This window comes from Babylonia areolata, chromosome 10 (assembly GCF_041734735.1).
Source record: "Babylonia areolata isolate BAREFJ2019XMU chromosome 10, ASM4173473v1, whole genome shotgun sequence".
NCBI lineage: Eukaryota > Metazoa > Mollusca > Gastropoda > Neogastropoda > Buccinidae > Babylonia > Babylonia areolata.
The window spans coordinates 43363544-43385669 of NC_134885.1; the positions used below are offsets into that span (position 1 = coordinate 43363544).

At 46.9% G+C, this 22126-nt stretch overlaps 1 protein-coding gene across 1 annotated transcript in view; it reads right to left on the bottom strand.

The window, feature by feature from the left end:
• LOC143287021 (glutamate receptor ionotropic, kainate 3-like) overlaps nucleotides 1-22126 on the bottom strand; it is a 57504-nt gene that overhangs the window by 7586 nt on the left and 27792 nt on the right. Inside the window, exons 9-17 of the mRNA XM_076595033.1 lie at nucleotides 18846-19015; nucleotides 16865-16975; nucleotides 14543-14659; nucleotides 11992-12159; nucleotides 9971-10105; nucleotides 8519-8686; nucleotides 5860-6081; nucleotides 4207-4372; nucleotides 2623-2761 (exon numbers count right to left, since the gene is read on the bottom strand). Coding sequence (XP_076451148.1) covers nucleotides 2623-2761; nucleotides 4207-4372; nucleotides 5860-6081; nucleotides 8519-8686; nucleotides 9971-10105; nucleotides 11992-12159; nucleotides 14543-14659; nucleotides 16865-16975; nucleotides 18846-19015 — 1396 coding nt within the window. The remainder of the gene's footprint in view (nucleotides 1-2622; nucleotides 2762-4206; nucleotides 4373-5859; nucleotides 6082-8518; nucleotides 8687-9970; nucleotides 10106-11991; nucleotides 12160-14542; nucleotides 14660-16864; nucleotides 16976-18845; nucleotides 19016-22126) is intronic.

Sequence of the window (22126 nt, forward strand, 5' to 3'; positions counted from 1 at the left end):
TAAACACACACACACACACACACACACACACACACACACACACACACACACACACACACACACACACACCACAACTAGAACAAGGTACAGCCTATCATGCACGGACTTTCACACGTCTCACATGAGAGTGCGCGCGCGCACACACACACACACACACAGTTCTCAAGAATTTAAAAGGTGGATTGAACGTGGAATAAAAGTCTTCAGAGCTCTGGATTTTAACTTAAAAGTTCTGTAGCGTCGTCCTGATGGCAATAGCTCATAATACTTTGCTAAAATATGGGTGTCGTCAGTTGCTATCTGCCTGCTTTTTTTAACCACTCGACTTTCATACAGCTCTTGCATACTAGCTTGTTTCACTCCCACAATTTTACTGCATACACTCATGACATCGTTCAAAACACGCTTACTCCTCACTCCCAAACTTCCATACCAGCACATAAATGAAACTGTAAGCACAGACTCGATACAACATCGATAATAACTTTGAAGAATATTTGAATTTATACCAACATTTCTAAGCTTCTGTAAACAAAAAATTCTAGATTGACATTTCTTATGAATGGAATCAACATTTCTGTCAAAAGTCAGCTTATTGTCTAAGATGGTCCCTAAATATCTATATTCATTGACCCTCTCCACTGTTTGACCATCAATAACAAGGTCAGCTACAGGCAAGGGGTCTTTCCGAAAATCTATTAACATTTCTTTTGTTTTCAATACGTTGAGATCCAGATAGTTTTTCTCACACCAGGAACAGAACTTTTTAATTTCACTGAAATAAATAGCATCAGAGTTGGACAGATCTTCAATTGCTGAATCATCAGAATATTTTATGACAGGAGTTTCCTCCGTGCCTCTGCAGTCATTTGTGTACAGTGTAAAAAGAACAGGGGACAGCACTGTACCTTGGGGTGCACCAGTAGAAGTAGATTTTAGAGAAGAGTGGGCAGAATGAAAGAGGACGGACTGAGTTCTATTGAGAAGAAAACTTATTATCCAAAGAGTAAGCTTCGGATCAACATCCATGCCTAGCAGTTTGAGGGCAAGGAGATGAGGTTGTATTGTGTTAAAAGCAGAAGAGAAGTCAACAAAAAGGATACGAACGAAAGATCCCGTGTTATTCAAATGAAGGAAAGCATTATGAAGGAGAGTTAGGATAGCATCGTCAGTACTTCTGTGTGCTTTATAAGCAAACTGAAGAGAGTCAAGCTGTTGTTCAGTGAAAGAAAGAAGATGTCGGAGAATAATTTTTTCAAAGCATTTCATCACTACTGAAGTCAGGGCAACAGGACGGTAATCATTTAGTGCGGCTGGGTTCTTTTTCTTGGGGATAGGACAGATAGTAGATTTTTTCCAGATGCTGGGCACAGAGCAGTCCTTCAGAGACCAGTTGAAAATTTTACAGAACACGTCACACAACTGGGAAGCACATGTTTTCAGTAATTTTCCGCAGATATTGTCGGGGCCAATTGCCTTCGTGACATTCAGTTTTAAAAATAAAGATTCAACAACTTTTGCATCGATCTCAAAGTCTTCACCTGTGTTCCTATCTTTGATCTTTTCCTGCAACTGTGAGATAACACTATCCAGTTCCCTTCCCAGATCGTTCCTTTCAAAGCGACAGTAGAAATCATTCAGTTTATTTGAAAAATCAATCTGTTCATCCTTTTCCATTTTACAAGCTACTGTTTTCCTTTTCGTTTCTCCAGTGATAATTTTTAACCCATCCCATGCATCTGTCATTCTTCCCGTCTGAAACTGTTGCTCTACTTTTGATTTGAATTCCCTCTGTCCCCTTCGTAATTCACCTCTAAGCTTCTTTTGTATCAATTTCCTATCCTTCTTGTTCCCTGACTGAAACGCTACCTTTTTCTCGTTTAAAATTTACTGCATCATGTGTATCACCACGTGTAGCATTATCACTGCATCATGTGTAGCATTATCAGTGGATAAGGTGTAAAATTGTGTCTAGCATCGTCACTGCATCAGGTGTAGCATCATATGTAGCATTGTCACTGCATCAGGTGTAGCATCATATGTAGCATCGTCACTGCATCAGGTGTAGCATCATATGTAGCATTAGCATCATATGTAGCATTGTCACTGCATCAGGTGTAGCTTCATATGTAGCATTATTACTGCATCATGTGTAGCATTATCACTGTCACTGCATCATATGTAGCATTAAACACTGAATCATATGTAGCATTATACACTGCATCATATGTAGCATTATCACTGCATCGTATGCAACATTATCACTCCATCATGTGCAGCATCATATGTAGCATCATCACTGCATCGTGTGTAGCATCATGTGTAGCATTATCACTGCATCATATACAGCATCATGTTTAGCATTATTATATTCTTATTACGATACAAGAATAACACAGTGGTTCGCATCCTGTGTAGCAATGTAGCAGCAACAAGAACTGTTACAAGCACCGCGACAGACATTACAAACAACGACGACCACCACACCCATGATGACGATCTGATGATGGAGATGTTCACACGCACAGATAAACAGACACAGATAAACAGACACACACACACACACACACACACACACACACACACACACACACACACACACACACACACACACACACTGACTTCTGCCTGAGGTCATCCAGCACCCCGTTCTCCTTCAGTTCCAGCAGTGCCCTGTTGACGTCATCCCTGTAGGGGGCACCTGGCGGGAAGCCCAGGCTGAAGTCCTTGGCCCCGAAGTTCTGGTCAATGGCTTCAATGCCTGCAGCACACACACACACACACATCTTTCTGGCTTCAATGCCTGCAGGACACACCCACCCCTCGCTTTACCTCCACCCACACATCTCTCTGCAGCACACACCACCCCTCGCTTTACCTCCACCCACACATCTCTCCTGACAGCACACACACCCACCCCTCGCTTTACCTCCACCCACACATCTCTCTGCAGCACACACCCACCCCTCGCTTTACCTCCACCCACACATCTCTCAGCAGCACACACCCACCCCTCGCACAACTCTCTGCAGCACACAACACCCACCCCTCGCTTTACCTCCACCCACACATGTCTCTGCAGCACACACACCCACCCCTCGCTTTTTACCCACCCACACATCTCTGCTGGCAGCACACACACACCCCACTCGCTTTACCTCCACCCACACATCTCTCTGCAGCACACACCCACCCCTCGCTTTACCTCCACCCACACATATCTCCCGCAGCACCATCAACCCGACCCCGGCACACTCGGCCAAGCATTGTACTTCTGATTCAGTGATCGGAGTTAGAGGCCAGGTTTGGGCAAGGTGTGGAGTCTTTGGGAAAGACAGTTCACCTCACTCCACCCAGGTTTCAAGGGGTACCGGACTTCGGATGAGTATAAGTTTAAATGGCGGTAGGGGAGGATCGGGCCCCGCCTTCCTGTGCCGAAACCTGGACAGTGGGTATGAGTTCACCACTGGCCCTGGCACTGCTTTAAAAGGCGTTAAGGGTTACGGGACCTTTGACCTGACCTTTATGCCTGACCTTTGACATAAAGCCAAGGCTCTGATCAGGGCTTAGGACCCTGTTGGTGTTGGGAATCTGAGCTAAGAGAACAACATGGAGAGGAAGGAAGGAAGAATAAAGGAAGAAAGAGAGAAAAAAAGGAAGGAAGGGATGAAGGAAGGAAGGAAGGAAGGAAGGAAGGAAGAAGTGGAAAGGAAGAAAAGAAGGAAGGAAGGAAGGGAGGAAGGAAGAAAAGAAGGAAGGAAGGAAGGAAGGAAGGAAGGAAGGAAGGAAGGAAGGAAGGAAGAAAGGAAGGAAGGAAGGAAGGAAGGAAGGAAGGAAGAAAGAAAGAAAGGAAGGAAAGGAAGGAAAGAAGGAAGGAAGGAAGGAAGGAAGAAAGGAAGGAAGGAAGGAAGGAAGGAAGAAAGAAAGAAAGAAAGGAAGGAAGGAAGAAAGAAAGAAAGAAAGGAAGAAAGGAAAGGAAGGAAGGAAAGAAGAAAGAAAATGAAGAAACGAAGAAAGAAAGAAAGGAAGGAAGAGAGAAAAGAAAGAAAAAAAAGAAAGACAGACAGAAAAGAAGAAAAGAAGAAAAGAAAGAAAGCAAGAAAAAAAAGAAAGAGAGAAAGGAAGGAAGGAAGAAAAACAGAAAAGAAAGGAAAGGAAGAAAGAAAGGAAGGAAGGAAGGAAGGCAGGAAGGAAGCCAGCCCTGACCGCAGTACTGAGTGGCGTAGTACTCATTGGTGACGCCATCAGCGATGAAGGCGAACCGTCCAGTCATCACTCGCTCCACGATCTCCTGCTTGTCCTCCAGCAACGACGTCTCCTCGTTGATCTTCATGAAGGCCCACATCCTCTCGAAGGGGTCCTCGTCCTGGGACTGACGTCACATCACGTCATCACGTCATCCCCACATCGCATCACGTCATCATGTGACTACAGTGACACCGCATCGTGTCACCCTGACGTCTTATCACGTCATCCTGACATCACATCACGTCACCCTGACATCACATTACGTCATCATGTGACTACAGTGACATCACATCACGTCAACCTGTGACCACAGCAACATCACATCACGTCACCCTGACATCACATAACGTCATCTTGACATCACACTGCAACAGGTGACTACAGTGACATTATACGACATAATCCTGTGACCACAGTGACATCACATCACGTCATCCTGTGACAACAGTGACATCACATCACCGGGGGGGAGGGGGGGGAGGGGGGGGGGGTCTTTTTGCATGCATCATATTTTTCATCAGCGTGTCAACTTGGCCATGGGTCCACGTAGAGATGAATGCCTAAATCCTTTCAATGGGTTCCTCGTCTTGTGTATGACCTATCATTATGCTGTACAACTAATGCAACTCACCACAGGAAGAGATGCTATCTCAGTATCAGTAGTTCAAGGAGGCGTCACTGCGTTCGGACAAATCCATATCCAATCGCTTCGCCAATAGCTTCTTCTCGAAAGCAGTCAATGCCCTGTCTCTCGAGCAAATCCAGTCTGATAACTGGAATTGTGCAATCAACAACCATCTACCTGAAGATCCAGTCATCAGCCCCATCCACATGTAATATGCGGCTTCTGTTCAAACGTGTGTGTGTGTGTGGGTGTGGGTGTGTGTGAGTGTTAGTGTGTGTGCGCGCACTGCACACACACACACATACACACACACATGCGCGCGCGCACACACGCGCACGCGCATGTGTGTGTGTGTGTGTGTGTGTGTGTGTGTGTGTGTGTGTGTGTGTGTGTGTGTGTGTGTGTGTGTGTGCAGTGCGTGCATGTATGAGTATGCACAAGTTTTTATATTGATATGCACTTGTATGTATCCTAATTTCTACTGTATCTGTGTTTGCGTATGATTTTCGATTTGTGTTCGTACCTTGTTATGTACTATCCGCCCCCCCCCCTCCGCCCCCCCCCCTCCCCGTCAATATTCCTTGTGACCCCGGTACACTTGGTAATAAAGACATATTCTATTCTATTCTATTCTATACACTACATCACATCTGCCAAGCAGATGCCTGACCAGCAGCGTAACCCAACGCGCTCAGTCAGGCTTTGAGAAAAAAAAGAAGAAAAAAAAGATTAAAAAAGACACACAAAAAGGACAATAATGATGATAAATAAGCAAATGAATGTAAAATATGCACACACACACACACACACACACACACACACACACACACACACACACACACACACACGCATAACAGATACGCAACAAACATGCAGTTTCACAGATATGAAAGCACAAACAAATACACATAAGCGTACACGAGCCCCGACACACACACACACACACACACACACACACACACACACACACACACACACACACACACCTGGAAGAAGTTCATGAGGTGAGAGTTGTTGGCCACTCCATACTTGATGGAGTTCTGCCTGGCCAGGTCGTCCACAGTCTTCACCCTGCTGTCCATCTGCTGCAGCGTCAGGTAGGCCGCCAGGTTGGCCGTGTAGGCCGCCTCCAGGATGATGACGCTGAACCAGAAGAAGGCGATGATGGCCCGCATGGACGTCGTCTGCGGCGAGTAGTCCGTCGTGCCCTGAACAAAGTCAATGGTCCGTCGTGCCCTGAACAAAGTCAGTGGTCCGTCGTGCCCTGAACAAAGTCAGTGGTCCGTGGTGCCCTGAACAAAGTTACCAGTCCGTCGTGCCCTAAACAAAGTCAGTGGTCTGTGGTGCCCTGAACAAAGTCAGTGGTCCGTGGTGCCCTGAACAAAGTCAGTGGTCCGTCGTGCCCTGAACAAAGTCAGTGGTCCGTGGTGCCCTGAACAAAGTCAGTGGTCCGTCGTGCCCTGAACAAAGTCAGTGGACTGTGGTGCCCTGACCAAGTCAGTAGTCAGTCGCGCCCTGAACAAAGTCAGTGGTCCGTCGTGCCCTGAACAAAGTCAGTGGTCAGTTGTGCCCTGACCAAGTCAGTAGTCAGTCGCGCCCTGAACAAAGTCAGTGGTCTGTGGTGCCCTGAACAAAGTCACCAGTCCGTCGTGCCCTGAACAGTCAGTGGACCGTCGTGCCCTAAACAACGTCACCAACAGCTGTGTATGGGTGGTTTGTTGTTGTTGTTGTTGTTGTTGGTGGTGGTGGTGGTAGTCGTCGTCGTCGTGTTGTTAGTTTTGTTGTTGTTAGTGGTGGTGTTTCTCATCCGGCGACCCTTACAAAAAATGTCCTCCAAATATGTGTGGGTTTGTTGTTGTTGATGGTGGTGGTGGTCGCAGAAGATGACGACATTCCCACAGAAGACGGGATGATGACAAATTGACAGAACAGGAGAAGATGATGATGATTATGATGATGATGATGATGATGATTATTATTATTATTAGTAGTAGTAGTAGTAGTAGGAGGAGGAGGAGGAGTAATAGTAGTAGTAGTAGTAGTAGTATGAGCCCCTAATCTTGAAAATAAGTCCTAGGCGTTTACAAATAGAACACACATGTAAATAACAAAAGATACAATTGAACACAAGATACCAAACATAATTTAAAAAAATATTCATCCACACATACATACACTCACAATACACACAAGCGCTCGCGCACGCACAAACGTACACAATCGTAAATAGTATACAATCAGAAATACAGCCAACAAATTCTGAAACTATTAAAACTCACTCACTCATTGTCATTTTAGTTCATACTGGAAAGGGATTAGCTGTTGAGAATTATTCAGAAGGGGAAAAGGTGGCACTTCAGACAGGATTTTAAAGATTGCAGCGAAGATGAGTGACGGAGAGGCTGAGGAAGTTAATTCCAAAGAAAGGGGGCTTGGTATGAAAAACTGCGTTGACCATACGTTTTGGTTCGATCAGGGGGGATCCTAAGCATATGGGTGTCAGAAGGAGAGCGGAGCTGGCGTGAAGGTATGTAAGGATGAATGAGATCAGACAAATACTGTGGACCAGAAGCCTCAATGGACTTGAAACAAAGAGAGACAACCTTGTAAGTAATTATTTCTTGTACTGGGAGCCAGTGTATAGCATGAAGGAGAGGACAGATGTGATCAAATATAGAGGAACGAAAGACAAAACGAGCAGCATAGTTCTAGACTTTCTGAAGCCTAGCAATGAGGTAGCTGGGTGAACCAACAAGCAGGAATTTACAATAATCCAGGCGGGACAGCACAAAGACAGAGGAGAGTTTTGGTTGCATCTTCAGTCGTGAGATGACGAATGGATGCAATTCTGCGAATTTCAAAGTAACACAGTTTGCACATATTTGCAACATGCTGCTGATAGGAAAGAGACTGGTCGAGTATGACACCAAGATTGCGGACGGAAGAGGAAAGAGGAATGTCGGTGCCACAGAGGGAGGCAGAGGAAGGAAGAGAGACTGAGTGGCAAAGTCTTTGTGGGGTGATAATCATGGTTTCAGATTTATCCTCGTTTGATTTTAGCATAATGCCATATGCCAACACCAGACTGATAGCCACATACTAGCTGTGAAAGGACTTGTGGAGGAAAGATGACAACACAAATAAATGACAACATTTCCACGGAAGAAGAGACACCCAGGTGGCGGTATTCCTGTAGAAGAAGAAGAATAAAGTACACTCCTCGGCATTTGACCTTCACTGTGTTATAATGTGTTGTATTGTACTGTATTGTATTGTATTGTATTGTACTGCACTGTACTGTATTGCAATGGTTTGTAATATATTACACTGTACTGTACTGAACTGTACTATATTGCAATGGCTTTATTATATATTACACTGTACTGTACTGCACTGTACTGTACTGCAATGGCTTTGTAATATATTACACTGCACTGTACTGTACTGCAATGGCTTTGTAATATATTATACTGCACTGTACTGTTCTGTACTGCAATGGTTTTGTAATATATTACACTGTACTGTACTATACTGCAATGGCTTTGTAATATATTACACTGTACTGCCCTGTACTGTACTGTACTGCAATGGCTTTTTAATGTATTACACTGTACTGTACTGTATGTACTGTACTGTATTACTGACCTGCAGGAGAATGTTGAGGGCATACCAGGCGCTCTCCTTGAGGTCGAAGCGTTGCTCCAGGGTCTGTTGGGTGGGGTCATAACGGCTGATGAGGAACAGGGCGATGGCGGCCACAGCAATGAAGGCCAGGATCATCATCCACAGGTCTGTCTTGAAGGGGTCCAGGAACTGTGGGCAACGTATTGTGTTGTATTGTATTGCATTGCATTGTATTGTATTGTATTGTATTGTACTGCACTGTATTGTATTGTATTGTATTGTATTGTATTATATTGCATTGTATTATATTGCATTGCATTATATTGCATTGTATTGCATTGTATTATATTGCATTGTATTGTATTGTATGGTATGGTATGGTATGATATTGTATTGTATTGTATTGCATTGTATTGTACTGTATTATATTGCATTGTATTGTATGGTATGGTATGATATTGTATTGTATTGTATTGCATTGTATGGTATGGTATGGTATGGTATGGTATGATATTGTATTGTATTGCATTGCATTGTATTGCATTGTATTGTATGATATGGTATGGTATTGTATTGTATTGTATTATATTGCATTGTATTGCATTGTATGGTATGGTATGGTATGATATTGTATTGTATTGTATTGTTTTGTATTGTATTGTATTATATTGTATTGTATTGTTGAAGGGATCCAGGAACTGTGGGCAACGTATTGTGTTATGTTGTATTGTTTGTTGTGTTGTGTTGCGTTGCATTATATTGTATTGCATTATATTACATTGCATTGTATTTTATTGCATTCTTGTGTAGTGTAGTGTAGTGTAGTGTAGTGTAGTGTAGTGTAGCGTATTGTAGTGTAGTGAAGTGTATTGCATTGTAGTGTAGTGTATTGCATTGCATTGCATTGCATTGTATTGCATTGCATTGCATTGCATTGCATTGTATTGTATTGTATTGTATTATATTAATCATCATCCACAGGTGTGTCTTGAATTGGTCCAGGAACTGTGGGCATCGCAGCTTGTGTTGTGCTGTGCTGTGCTGTGCTGTGTTGTGCTGTGCTGTGTTGTGCTGTGTTGTGCTGTGCTGTGCTGTGCTGTGCTGTGCTGTGTTGTGTTGTGCTGTGCTGTGCTGTGATGTGCTGTGCTGTGCTGTGTTGTGTTTGTTGTGCTGTGCTGTGTTGTGCTGTGCTGTGTTGTGTTGTGCAGTGCTGTGCAGTGCTGTGCTGCGCTGCGCTGTGCTGTGTTGTGTTGTGCTGTGCTGTGTTGTGTTGCGTTGTGCTGCGCTGTGCTGTGTTGTGTTGTGCTGTGCTGTGCTGTGCTGTGCTGTGCTGTGCTGTGCTGTGTTGTGTTGTGCTGTGCTGTGCTGTGTTGTGTTGTGCTGTGCTGTGTTGTGTTGCGTTGTGCTGTGCTGTGCTGTGCTGGGCTGTGTTGGGCTGTGCAGTGTCGTGTAGTGACGACAAAGAGGCCTGACCTGAAAGTAGTTCCGGGTGCTCTTGGCTTTACGGATGAGCAGACTGGCCTGTGTGGAGAGGATGGTGTAGGAAAAGGAGATCTCTGACTCCCGTTCTGCTGTCACCTCCAGTTTACCCACTGCCATCAGGGCTTTCTGTCCACACCATTGACACGTCATCATCACGTCACCTGTACACTGCCATCAGGGCTTTCTGTCCACACCATTGACACGTCATCATTACGTCACCTGTAGACTGCCATCAGGGCTTTCTGTCCACATCATTGACACGTCATCATTTCGTCACATTTACACTGCCATCAGGGCTTTCTGTCCACACCATTGACACGTCATCATTACGTCACCTGTACACTGTCATCAGGGCTTTCTGTCCACACCATTGACACGTCATCATTACGTCACCTTTACACTGCCATCAGGGCTTTCTGTCCACATCATTGACACGTCATCATTACGTCACCTGTAGACTGTCATCAGGGCTTTCTGTCCACACCATTGACACGTCATCATTACGTCACCTTTACACTGTCATCAGGGCTTTCTGTCCACATCATTGACACGTCATCATTACGTCACCTGTAGACTGTCATCAGGGCTTTCTGTCCACACCATTGACACGTCATCATTACGTCACCTGTACACTGTCATCAGGGCTTTCTGTCCACACCATTGACACGTCATCATTACGTCACCTGTAGACTGTCATCAGGGCTTTCTGTCCACACCATTGACACGTCATCATTACGTCACCTTTACACTGCCATCAGGGCTTTCTGTCCACACCATTGACACGTCATCATTACGTCACCTGTAGACTGTCATCAGGGCTTTCTGTCCACACCATTGACACGTCATCATTACGTCACCTGTACACTGCCATCAGGGCTTTCTGTCCACACCATTGACACGTTATCATTACGTCACCTGTAGACTGTCATCAGGGCTTTCTGTCCACACCATTGACACGTCATCATTACGTCACCTGTAGACTGTCATCAGGGCTTTCTGTCCACACCATTGACACGTCATCATTACGTCACCTTTACACTGCCATCAGGGCTTTCTGTCCACAACATTGACACGTCATCATTACGTCACCTTTACACTGCCATCAGGGCTTTCTGTCCACAACATTGACACGTCATCATTACGTCACCTTTACACTGCCATCAGGGCTTTCTGTCCACACCATTGACACGTTATCATTACGTCACCTGTAGACTGACATCAGGGCTTTCTGTCCACACCATTGACACGTCATCATTACGTCACCTGTAGACTGTCATCAGGGCTTTCTGTCCACACCATTGACACGTTATCAAGGCTTTCTGTCCACACGATTGATACGTCATCAGGGCTTTCTGTCTACACCATCGATACGTCATCATTACGTCCGTCCATCGTCATCGTCATCGTCATCGTCATAGTGTCGTATTGATCTTCACCGCCTCCGTTATCAGCATCTTCACTGTCACCCCACAAACAGCAGCTGCAGCACTGGTAACAAAGCGCGCTCCTCGTGTTGTATACAACACATGCAAGAGATAAAAAACCAAAACAACGCACGTTAAAGATCCCATTCTCCATGTTGGCGTGGGGCGTGTGACGGAACAGAGCATATGCCGGGTTGATCATGGCAGCGCTTCACGTAAAGAAGTCTGCCACAGTCTGGCAAACTGCACCACCACCATCACCACTATCATCACTATCACTACAACTAAAACCTCACTATGATCATCGTCACTACAACCAACATCACCAGCATCATCACCATGACTATAACCACCGTCACCACCACCACCACCACTATCATCACTATCACTATAACTAACACCAATTCCATGATCACCGTCACTACAAACAACATCACCACCATCATCACCGTGACTATAACCACCGTCACCACCACCACTATCATCACTATCACTATAACTAACACCAATTCCATGATCACCGTCACTACAACCAACATCACCACCATCATCACCATGACTGTAACCACCACCACCACCGCCACCCACCCCTTCAATCAGATTCTTGACCATGCCGCCCAGAGGACCGGCGTCGTCAGGACGACCAGTGACGTCATCCAGGACGAAATCGAACTTCAGTTTTTTGGCGAGCTCCTGGAGCAGGTCGTAGCTGAAGCCCGTGTGTCTGCCGTCCCTGAAGATGATGAAAGGGTCTGTCTGCAACACACACAGTGTACATTACAACACACAGTACATGTTAGGTTTAAGGTGTGTATGTCTGTAACACACAGTATACATTATAACACAGAGTACATGTCGTTAGGCTCATTGTGTGTCTGTCTGCAACACACACAGTATACATTATAACACACAGTACACGTCGTTAGGTTTATTGTGTGTCTGTCTGCAACACACAGTATACATTATAACACACAGTACACGTCGTTAGGTTTATTGTGTGTCTGTCTGCAACACACACAGTATACATTACAACACACAGTACACGTCGTTAGGTTTATTGTGTGTCTGTCTGCAACACACACTTTATACATTATAACACAGTACATGTCGTTAGGTTTATTGTGTGTCTGTCTGCAACACACACAGCATACATTATAACACACAGTACATGTCGTTAGGTTTAAGGTGTGTCTGTCTGCAACACACACAGTATACATTACAACACACAGTACATGTCGTTAGGTTTAGTGTCTGTCTGCAACACACACAGTATACATTGCAACACACAGTACGTGTCGTTAGGTTTAAGGTGTGTATGTCTGCAACACACACAGTATACATTATAACACACAGTACATGTCGTTAGGTTTATTGTGTGTCTGTCTACAACACACACAGTATACATTACAACACACAATACATGTCGTTAGGTTAAGTATCTGTGTGTCTGTCTGCAACACACACAGTATACATTACAACACAGAGTACATGTCCTTAGGTTTAAGGTGTGTCTGTCTGCAACACACACAGTATACATTATAACACACAGTACATATCGTTAGGTTCATTGTGTGTCTGTCTGCAACATACATTACATATCGCTAGGTTCACTGTGTGTCTGTCTGCAACATAAATTACATATCGCTAGGTTCACTGTGTGTCTGTCTGCAACATAAATTACATATCGCTAGGTTCATTGTGTGTCTGTCTGCAACATAAATTACATATCGCTAGGTTCATTGTGTGTCTGTCTGCAACATAAATTACATATCGCTAGGTTCATTGTGTGTCTGTCTGCAACATAAATTACATATCGCTAGGTTCATTGTGTGTCTGTCTGCAACATAAATTACATATCGCTAGGTTCATTGTGTGTCTGTCTGCAACATACATTACATATAGCTTGGTTCACTGTGTGTCTGTTTGCAACATACATTACATATCGCTAGGTTCATTGTGTGTCTGTTTGCAACATACATTACGTATCGCTAGGTTCATTGTGTGTCTGTTTGCAACATACATTACATATCGCTAGGTTCACTGTGTGTCTGTTTGCAACATACATTACATATCGCTAGGTTCATTGTGTGTCTGTTTGCAACATACATTACGTATCGCTAGGTTCACTGTGTGTCTGTTTGCAACATACATTACGTATCGCTAGGTTCATTGTGTGTCTGTTTGCAACATACATTACATATCGCTAGGTTCATTGTGTGTCTGTTTGCAACATACATTACGTATCGCTAGGTTCATTGTGTGTCTGTTTGCAACATACATTACATATCGCTAGGTTCATTGTGTGTCTGTTTGCAACATACATTACATATCGCTAGGTTCATTGTGTGTCTGTTTGCAACATACATTACATATCGCTAGGTTCACTGTGTGTCTGTTTGCAACATACATAACGTGTCGCTAGGTTCGATGTGTGTCTGCAACATGCATTACGTCACTAGGTTCATTGTGTGTCTGTCTGCAACATGCATTACGTCACTAGGTTCACTGTGTGTCTGTCTGCAACATGCATTACGTCACTAGGTTCACTGTGTAACATGCATTACGTCACTAGGTTCATTGTGTGTCTGTCTGCAACATGCATTACGTCACTAGGTTCACTGTGTGTCTGTCTGCAACATGCATTACGTCACTAGGTTCACTGTGTAACATGCATTACGTCACTAGGTTCATTGTGTGTCTGTCTGCAACATGCATTACGTCACTAGGTTCACTGTGTGTCTGTCTGCAACATGCATTACGTCACTAGGTTCACTGTGTGTCGGCCGTCCCGCAGAATGATGAATAAAGGGGTCCGTCTGGAACTGCACTGCATGTTTGGCTGCCTTCATTTCTGTGTAATGAGGTTAGTGTGCAAAGCGCATGTTGATTTCCATGTAGACTTATTGATGGGTTTTAAATTTGATTTGAATTGATTTGAAGCAAGTCGCAGCTGGATGGCACTGAGGAGTGTGCATCGGGCTTGCTGCCCGCGACAGGAGGGGAACACTCACTCCAGCAAAGAGATACTTCCAGCAGTTACACACACACACACACACACACACACACACACACACACACACACACACACACACACACACACACACACACACACACACACACAGAAGAGAGGCGGACGGACCTGTTTGGTGACGATGGTCAGGGGGTCAGTGAAGATCCGGTCAGGGACAGCGGTCAGCGGGATGTCCTCCTGCACGTCCACCACGGGATCCCCGTTCACAAAGTCCACACTGCCCACCTGTCAACACACACCTCACGTCATACTGCCCACCTGTAGACAGCACACCTCACGTCATACTGCCCACCTGTCAACACACACCTCACGTCATACTGCCCACCTGTAGACAACACACTTCACACAGTACACACTGCCCACCTGTCAACACAGACCTCACGTCATACTGCCCACCTGTCAACACACCTCACACAGTACACACTGCCCACCTGTCAACACACCTCACACAGTACATACTGACCACCTGTCAACACACCTCACACACTACACACTGCCCACCTGTCAACACACCTCACACACTACACACTGCCCACCTGTCAACACACCTCACACACTACACACTGCCCACCTGTCAACACACCTCACACACTACACACTGACCACCTGTCAACACATCTCACACACTACACACTGTCCACCTGTCAACACACCTCACACACTACACACTGCCCACCTGTCAACACACCTCACACACTACACACTGCCCACCTGTCAACACACCTCACACACTACACACTGACCACCTGTCAACACACCTCACACACTACACACTGCCCACCTGTCAACACACCTCACACACTACACACTGACCACCTGTCAACACACCTAACACAGTCCACACTGACCACCTGTCAACACACCTCACACACTACACACTGCCCACCTGTCAACACATCTCACACAGTCCACACTGCCCACCTGTCAACACACCTCACACACTACACACTGCCCACCTGACAACACACCTCACACAGTACATACTGCCCACCTGTCAACACACCTCACACACTACACACTGCCCACCTGTCAACACACCTCACACAGTACACACTGACCACCTGTCAACACACCTCACACACTACACACTGCCCACCTGTCAACACACCTCACACACTACATACTGACCACCTGTCAACACACCTCACACACTACACACTGCCCACCTGTCAACACACCTCACACACTACACACTGACCACCTGTCAACACATCTCACACACTACACACTGACCACCTGTCAACACACCTCACACACTACACACTGCCCACCTGTCAACACACCTCACACACTATACACTGCCCACCTGTCAACACATCTCACACAGTATACACTGCCCACCTGTCAACACATCTCACACAGTACACACTGCCCGCCTGTCAACACACCTCACACACTATACACTGCCCACCTGTCAACACATCTCACACAGTACACACTGCCCACCTGTCAACACACCTCACACACTACACACTGCCCACCTGTCAACACACCTCACACACTACACACTGCCCACCTGTCAACACACCTCACACACTACACACTGCCCACCTGTCAACACACCTCACACACTATACACTGCCCACCTGTCAACACATCTCACACACTACACACTGACCACCTGTCAACACACCTCACACAGTACATACTGACCACCTGTCAACACACCTCACACACTACACACTGACCACCTGTCAACACACCTCACACACTACACACTGCCCACCTGTCAACACACCTCACACACTACACACTAACCACCTGTAGACAACACACCTCACACAGTACACACTGACCACCTGTCAACACACCTCACACACTACACACTGACCACCTGTCAACACACCTCACACACTATACACTGACCACCTGTCAACACACCTCACACACTACACACTGACCACCTGTCAACACACCTCACACACTACACACTAACCACCTGTAGACAACACACCTCACACAGTACACACAGCCCACCTGTCAACACACCTCACACACTACACACTAGCCACCTGTAGACAACACACCTCACACACTACACACTAACCACCTGTAGACAACACACCTCACACAGTACACACAGCCCACCTGTCAACACACCTCACACAGTACATACTGACCACCTGTCAACACACCTCACACACTACACACTGACCACCTGTCAACACACCTCACACACTACACACTGCCCACCTGTCAACACACCTCACACACTACACACTGCCCACCTGTCAACACACCTCACACAGTACACACTGCCACACTGCCCACCTGTAGATAACACATCTCTCACAGTACACACTGCCCACCTGTAGACAACACACCTCACATAGTACACACTACCCACCTGTCAACATACCTCACACAGCACACACTGTCCACCTGTAGACAAGAAGAAGAAGAAGAAGAAGAAGAAGAAGAAGCACTGACCGTGTCCCGTTCGCCCGCCCTGTAAGACAAGATGTCCATGGTGTAGTTCGTGCGGGCGTTGGTGTCGTTCCCCCACACATATTCCCCCAGGGCCCCGGAATACGTCCGTGACTGAGGGACACATGACATGACACCATGTCCGTGACTGAGGGACACATGACATGACACCATGTCCGTGACTGAGGGACACATGACATGACACTACGTCCGTGACTGAGGGACACATGACGTGACACTATGTCCGTGTCTGCAGGGACACATTACATGACACTATGTCCGTGTCTGCAGGGACACATTACATGACACTATGTCCGTGACTGAGGGACACATGACATGACACTACGTCCGTGACTGAGGGACACATGACATGACACTATGTCCGTGACTGAGGGACACATGACATGACACTACGTCCGTGACTGAGGGACACATGACATGACACTACGTCCGTGACAGAGGGACACATGACATGACACTACGTCAGTGACTGAGGGACACATGACATGACACTATGTCCGTGACTGAGGGACACATGACATGACACTACGTCAGTGACTGACGAACACATGACATGACACTACGTCAGTGACTGAGGTACACATGACATGACACTATGTCCGTGTCTGCAGGGACACATGACATGACACTATGTCCGTGTCTGCAGGGACACATGACACGACACTATGTCCGTGTCTGAGGGACACATGACATGACATGACACTATGTCCGTGTCTGAGGGACACATGACATGACATGACACTATGTCCGTGTCTGCAGGGACACATGACATGGCATAACATTATGTCCGTGTCTGAGGGACACACGACATGACATGACATAACACTATGTCCGTGTCTGAGGGACACATGACATGACATGACACTATGTCCGTGTCTGCAGGGACACATGACATGACATGACATAACACTATGTCCGTGTCTGCAGGGACACATGACACACTATGTCCGTGTCTGCAGGGACACACGACACGACACGACACTATGTCCGTGTCTGAGGGACACATGGCATGACACTATGTCCGTGTCTGCCGGAACACATGACATGACACAGTATGAGCAGAAAGAGAAATGGGATGAGAGGGAGAAGAGAAGGGAAAGAAAGATTGGAGAGAAAGAGAGGTGTGAGAGGGAGAGACGGAAAAAGAGGGCGTGACAAATTTTACCTCCTTACCTAATCATTATCATCACCGTCATCATCATCATCACCACCATCACCATAATCATCACCATCACCATCATCATCATCATCATAATCGCCATCATCATCACCACCATCACCATAATCATTACCATCGCCATCATCATCATCATCATCGCCATCATCATCACCACCATCACCATAATCATCGTCATCATCATCATCGCCATCACCATCACCACCATCACCATAATCATCGCCATCACCATAATCATTATCACCACCATCACCATCACCACCACCATCACCATCACCACCACCGTCATCGTCATCATCATCGCCATATCATAATAACCATTTAAAAAAACAAAAACAAAAAAAAACCCCAGGAAATATCAAATATTATTAGCATACCTAAGAATTCGTTCTATCTGCATGCGCGCGCGTGCGCGCGCGCGTGTATGTGTGTGTGTGTGTGTGTGTGTGTGTGTGTGTGTGTGTGTGTGTGTGTGTGTGTGTGTGCGCGCGAGCTTTCGAACGCACGCCTCGAACAGAGTTTTTTTTTTCCATCGTTTTTTATTTTTGTGCACAAGTCGAATAGTGAATTTCCACACTTCTATATATCGATAATAACCCAGATTTGAGTCTTGGTGTTCGTCATCACAATCCACAGCCATCAATCCACACCTGCCATCCTAACCAACACCACCAACCACAACACCAACACCACAAAACACATCACCAACACCACCGAACACAACACCACCACCATAAACACAACACCAACACCCCAGGTCACAGGTGATGTAGCAGTGGCGGGCACCTTGTCCTTGAGGTGCTGCTTGAAGTGGGTGGCCGTGACGAAGACGTCGTTGTCAGAAGGCCGCAGGTAGCAGCTGTCGGAAGCGGCGAGCAGCACGTGCTGCAGGAGACCCACCACGTCCACCGCTAGGCCCAGGTCCAGGCGGGACAGGTTGTGTCGGGACAGCAAGTCTGGGGTCACACACACACACACACACACACACACACACACACACATGCACACACACATGCATACGCACACACACACACACACGCATACATACACACACACACACACACATGCATACACACACATACACACACACACACACACACACAAAGATATATATATATATATATATATAGAGAGAGAGAGAGAGAGAGAGAGAGAGAGAAGAAACAAGGTGATTGAAGCAGTGACAGACAAAGACATGATCACAGTGATAGACACAAACAGACAGACACAAGGACACAGTGACAGTGACAAAGACAGACAGACAGACAGACAGAGGGAAACACAGACATGATGACAGAGACAGACAAACCAACAGACAGACAGACACACACACACACACAAGGACAGAGTGACAGTGACAAAGACGGAGACAGACAGACAGACAGACAGACAGACAGAGTGAAAAGGATGACTGAAGTTGTATCCAGCAGGACAGACTGTCGCTGTGTGTTGTGAATACAGCTCAGGTGTGTGGTGACAGTGAACAGTGTACAGCTCAGGTGTGTGGTGACAGTGAACAGTGTACAGCTCAGGGGTGTGGTGACAGTGAACAGTGTACAGCTCAGGGGTGTGGTGACAGTGAACAGTGTACAGCTCAGGGGTGTGGTGACAGTGAACAGTGTACAGCTCAGGGGTGTGGTGACAGTGAACAGTGTACAACTCAGGGGTGTTCAGTGAACAGTGTACAACTCAGGGGTGTGGTGACAGTGAACAACTCAGGGGTGTGGTGACAGTGAACAGTGTACAACTCAGGGGTGTGGTGACAGTGAACAGTGTACAACTCAGGGGTGTGGTGACAGTGAACAGTGTACAACTCAGGGGTGTTCAGTGAACAGTGTACAACTCAGGGGTGTGGTGACAGTGAACAGTGTACAACTCAGGGGTGTGGTGACAGTGAACAGTGTACAACTCAGTGGTGTGGTGACAGTGAACAGTGTACAACTCAGGGGTGTCCAGTGAACAGTGTACAACTCAGTGGTGTGGTGACAGTGAACAGTGTACAACTCAGGGGTGTTCAGTGAACAGTGTACAACTCTCTACCTGCCACAGGTACCATGTAACCCTGTGCTACCTGTCACATGTGGGCAGATGGAGCTCGATAGCCTGGGAAGGCAGTCCATCTAAGACAAGGAAAAGTCTGAAGTAAAACCCATGAAGTGCTAAGGAATGCAGGACAGTCTCGACATGCATTGACCCTGGGTCCATGGCCATGTCCCGACTTTCAGTAGCCGCGCCCCCGTGCCTCCGAGGAAGGTTTTTGAGCCAGAGGCTAGGACAAGGACAGTCTGATATAAAACCTACGACCTGAGGACCTCACTGTCACCGTCCCAGCTTGCTAGGCTATGGCAGATGAACCACGGGTGTAAAGGGTGGGGCCAGTACTGCGCACACTGCACTCCACCTAAAAATTCCATTGCGCAGGCTTGAAGGACACGTCCACGTCCGCGCCACCAACTATTCCAAGCCCTGTAGCGATGGGAAAGGGGCGAAAACGGCAGGTGGAAGATGTCACTGGAAGCCGCAGTTCCAATCCTGCATGCAGGCGGTTCAGGATATTGGTCGCCTGATTGTTCCAGTTCAGCTACCTAGGCTGCACCATCTCGTCTGACGCCAAGATCGACAAGGAGATCGACAACAGACTTGCAAAGGCAAACAGCGCATTCGGCAGGCTGTACAAGAGAGTGTGGAACAACAAACACCTGAAGAAAGACACAAAGATCAGCGTGTACAGAGCGGTTGTACTGCCCACCCTGTTGTATGGCTCCGAAACCTGGGTCACCTACCGGCACCACATACGACTGCTTGATCGCTTTCACCAGCGCTGCCTTCGCACCATCCTCAGCATCCACTGGAGTGACTACATCACAAATGTCGAGGTCCTGGAGCAGGCAAAGACTATCAGCATCGAGGCAGTGCTGCTAAAGACCCAGCTACGTTGGGCAGGGCACGTGTCCAGGATGGAGGACCACCGCCTGCCCAAGATCGCGCTGTATGGCGAACTGTCCACTGGCCACCGTGACAGAGGAGCACCCAAGAAGAGATACAAAGACTCCTTGAAGAAAGCTCTCGGTGCCTGTCACATTGACCATCGCCAGTGGTCCGCAGTAGCCGCTGATCGAGAGACCTGGCGACGCACCATCCACCAAGCTGTCTCCTTCGAAAACAACCGCAGGGCCAGCCTTGAGGACAAACGCAGAAGGAGGAAGAACCACGACGCTGCAGCTGCGAACCCAGACCAGACTTTCCCTTGCAACCGCTGCGGCCGACTCTGCTTTTCCCGCATTGGCCTTGTCAGCCATGAGCGTGCCTGCATCAGACGTGGACAACGCCCTTCCTAGATCTTCGTCAGCGAAGCCAGGCCATGAATGAGTGAGTACAACTCAGTGGTGTGGTGACAGTGAACAGTGTACAACTCAGGGGTGTTCAGTGAACAGTGTACAACTCAGGGGTGTGGTGACAGTGAACAGTGTACAACTCAGGGGTGTGGTGACAGTGAACAGTGTACAACTCAGTGGTGTTCAGTGAACAGTGTACAACTCAGTGGTGTTGTGACAGTGAACAGTGTACAGCTCAGGGGTGTGGTGACAGTGAACAGTGTACAACTCAGGGGTGTTCAGTGAACAGTGTACAACTCAGTGGTGTTCAGTGAACAGTGAACAGTATACAACTCAGGGGTGTGGTGACTGGTTTCAGTTTCAGTTTCAGTAGCTCAAGGAGGCGTCACTGCGTTCGGACAAAACCATATACGCTACACCACATCTGCCAAGCAGATGCCTGACCAGCAGCGTAACCGACTGGACAGTGTACAACTCAGTGGTGTGGTGACAGTGAACAGTGTACAACTCAGGGGTGTTGTGACAGTGAACAGTGTACAGCTCAGGGGTGTGCAGTGAACAGTGTACAACTCAGGGGTGTGGTGACAGTGAACAGTGTACAGCTCAGGGGTGTGGTGACAGTGAACAGTGTACAGCTCAGGGGTGTGGTGACAGTGAACAGTGTACAGCTCAGGGGTGTGGTGACAGTGAACAGTGTACAACTCAGGGGTGTGGTGACAGTGAACAGTGTAC